The 2,500-nt window shown below is 52.6% G+C and overlaps 1 protein-coding gene across 1 annotated transcript in view; it reads left to right on the top strand.

Annotated features, from left to right (window-relative positions):
* sema6bb (sema domain, transmembrane domain (TM), and cytoplasmic domain, (semaphorin) 6Bb) overlaps positions 1-2,500 on the top strand; it is a 115,532-nt gene that overhangs the window by 92,328 nt on the left and 20,704 nt on the right. Inside the window, exons 14-15 of the mRNA XM_035521968.1 lie at positions 1,015-1,155; positions 1,372-1,449. Coding sequence (XP_035377861.1) covers positions 1,015-1,155; positions 1,372-1,449 — 219 coding nt within the window. The remainder of the gene's footprint in view (positions 1-1,014; positions 1,156-1,371; positions 1,450-2,500) is intronic.

Below are 2,500 nucleotides of genomic sequence, written 5' to 3'. Positions count from 1 at the left end.
GTTTTCTCTCTTTTCTTTCTCACTTCACCTCTTTCTCTCTGCACGTTGCTCCCTGTGTTGCTCTCTCTCCCAAACCGAGTCCGAGCAGAGCTCCGTTAGAGACGTGTGAGGGGTTATGTGGGGTCACAGCTCAGTCTTAGCTCTCCACACACCTCTGTCTGAGCTGTCTCTCTGTCTCTGTGTGTCTGAGCTGTCTCTCTGTCTCTGTGTGTCTGAGCTGTCTCTCTGTCTCTGTGTGTCTGAGCTGTCTCTCTGTGTATCTGAGCTGTCTCTCTGTCTCTGTGTGTCTGAGCTGTCTCTCTGTCTCTGTGTGTCTGAGCTGTCTCTCTGTCTCTGTGTGTCTGAGCTGTCTCTCTGTGTATCTGAGCTGTCTCTCTGTCTCTGTGTGTCTGAGCTGTCTCTGTGTGTCTGAGCTGTCTCTCTGTGTCTGTGCTGTCTTTGTATCTCTGTGTGTCAGAGCTGTCTCTCTGTGTGTCGGAGCTGTCTCTCTGTGGGTCAGAGCTGTCTCTCTGTGTGTCGGAGCTGTCTCTCTGTGGGTCAGAGCTGTCTCTGTGTGCTGTGCTGTGCTGTGTTCAGCTGTGCTGTGTGTTAGGCTGTGCTGAGCTAGGCTGTGCTCGGTATTAGGCTGTGCTCGGTGTTCGGCTGAGCTGTGTGCTAGGCTTTGCTATGTGTTAGGCTGTGCTGTGTTCAGCTGTGCTGTGTGTTAGGTTGTGCTGTATGTTAGGCTGTGCTGTTCTGTGTGTTCAGCTTTGCTGTGTGTTAGGCTGTGCTTTGCTAGGCTGTTTTGTGCTAGGCTGTGCTGTGTGTTCAGCTGTGCTGTGTGCTAGGCTGTGCTGTGTATTATGCTGTGCTGTGTTCAGCTGTGCTGTGTGTTAAGCTGTGCTGTTCTGTGTGTTCAGCTTTGCTGTGTGTTGGGCTGTGCTTTGCTAGGCTCTGCTGTCTTAGGCTGTGCTGTGTGTTGGGCTGTGCTGTGTTCATCTGTGCTGTATTAAGCCGTGTGGTGGTGTGTTGCAGGTGCGGGCCGGACACTCCCCAGATGAGGCAGCTGCTCTCCATGTCTCTGGACTCCGTCAGCCACACCCTCTTGCTGGCCTTCCCTTCCTGTGTGGTGCGTCTGCCTGTAGCCCGCTGCCAACTGTACTCCCACTGTATGAAGTGAGTGACCCACACGCTCACACACACACACAGGCTCACACACACTCACACACACACACATACGCACACACACTACATCCACCAGTGCATGCCGGGTGTATGACGAGGTCACTGAACCAGGTGGATTGTCTGTGTGTGAAGTCCAGCAGAATGGAGCCCCATGCTGTCAGACGTGACCCATGACCCCTGACCTCTGGGTTCCCTTCTGCTTCACAGGAACTGTCTGGCCTCCCGAGACCCCTACTGTGGCTGGACCAGAGGCGGTACGTGCTCCTTCCTCCGGGCCGGCACCAGGTAGGTCACAGAACACGCTGCAGAACCCCCGGGGCAGGAGGATCCCTGGGGCAGGAGACACTCACAATCACAGTCAGAATGAAACACACAGAGCATGAGTGGAACTGTGTATATGTGCACTGTGCTGTCTGTGTGCTGCTGGCCTGCTGGCCTGGACCTGCTGGACTGGTGTTCTGGCCCGGCGGTCCGGCTCAGAGAGTTCAGCTCCTCTTGTATGGGCCTCTAATGAGTGGTTGTCCTCATGTGTGACTAAACAGATCAGTCAGGGTCTCGTGGAATTCTGCAGCACAAGTGTGTGTCTGCAGTTTATGTGTCTACATTGTGTGTCTGCGGAGTGTGTGCCTGTGTCTGCAGTGTGTGTCTACGTGTGTGTGTGTGTCTACATGTGTGTGTGTGTCTACGTGTGTGTGTCTACGTGTGTGTGTCTACATGTGTGTCTACATGTGTGTGTGTCTACATGTGTGTGTCTGCGGAGTGTGTGTCTGTGTCTGCAGTGTGTGTCTGCAGTGTGTGTCTACGTGTGTGTGTGTGTCTACATGTGTGTGTGTGTCTACGTGTGTGTGTCTACGTGTGTGTGTCTACATGTGTGTGTGTCTACATGTGTGTGTCTGCGGAGTGTCTACGTGTGTGTGTGTGTCTACATGTGTGTGTGTGTCTACGTGTGTGTGTCTACGTGTGTGTGTCTACATGTGTGTGTCTGTGGTGTGTGTCTACAGTGTGTGTCTACAGTGTGTGCCTACTGTGCATGTTTGCAGTATGTGTCTACAGTGTGTGTGTCCACGGTGTGTGTGTCTGCATGTGTGTGTCTACGTATGTGTGTGTCTACATGTGTGTGTGTGTGTCTGCATGTGTGTGTCTACGTGTGTGTGTCTGCGTGTTTGTGTCTACATGTACATGTCTACGTGTGTGTCTACGTGTTTGTGTGTCTATGTTTGTGTCTACGTGTGTGTACGTGTTTGTGTGTCTACGTGTGTGTGCACACATGTTTGTCTACGTGTCTGTGTGTGTGTCTGTGTGTGTGTACGTGTTTGTGTGTCTACGTGTGTGTGTG

The sequence above is a fragment of the Electrophorus electricus genome, chromosome 23, assembly GCF_013358815.1.
Source record: "Electrophorus electricus isolate fEleEle1 chromosome 23, fEleEle1.pri, whole genome shotgun sequence".
Lineage (NCBI taxonomy): Eukaryota > Metazoa > Chordata > Actinopteri > Gymnotiformes > Gymnotidae > Electrophorus > Electrophorus electricus.
Note: the sequence above shows the minus strand (reverse complement) of the source record. Positions and strands in the feature narration are given on the sequence as shown.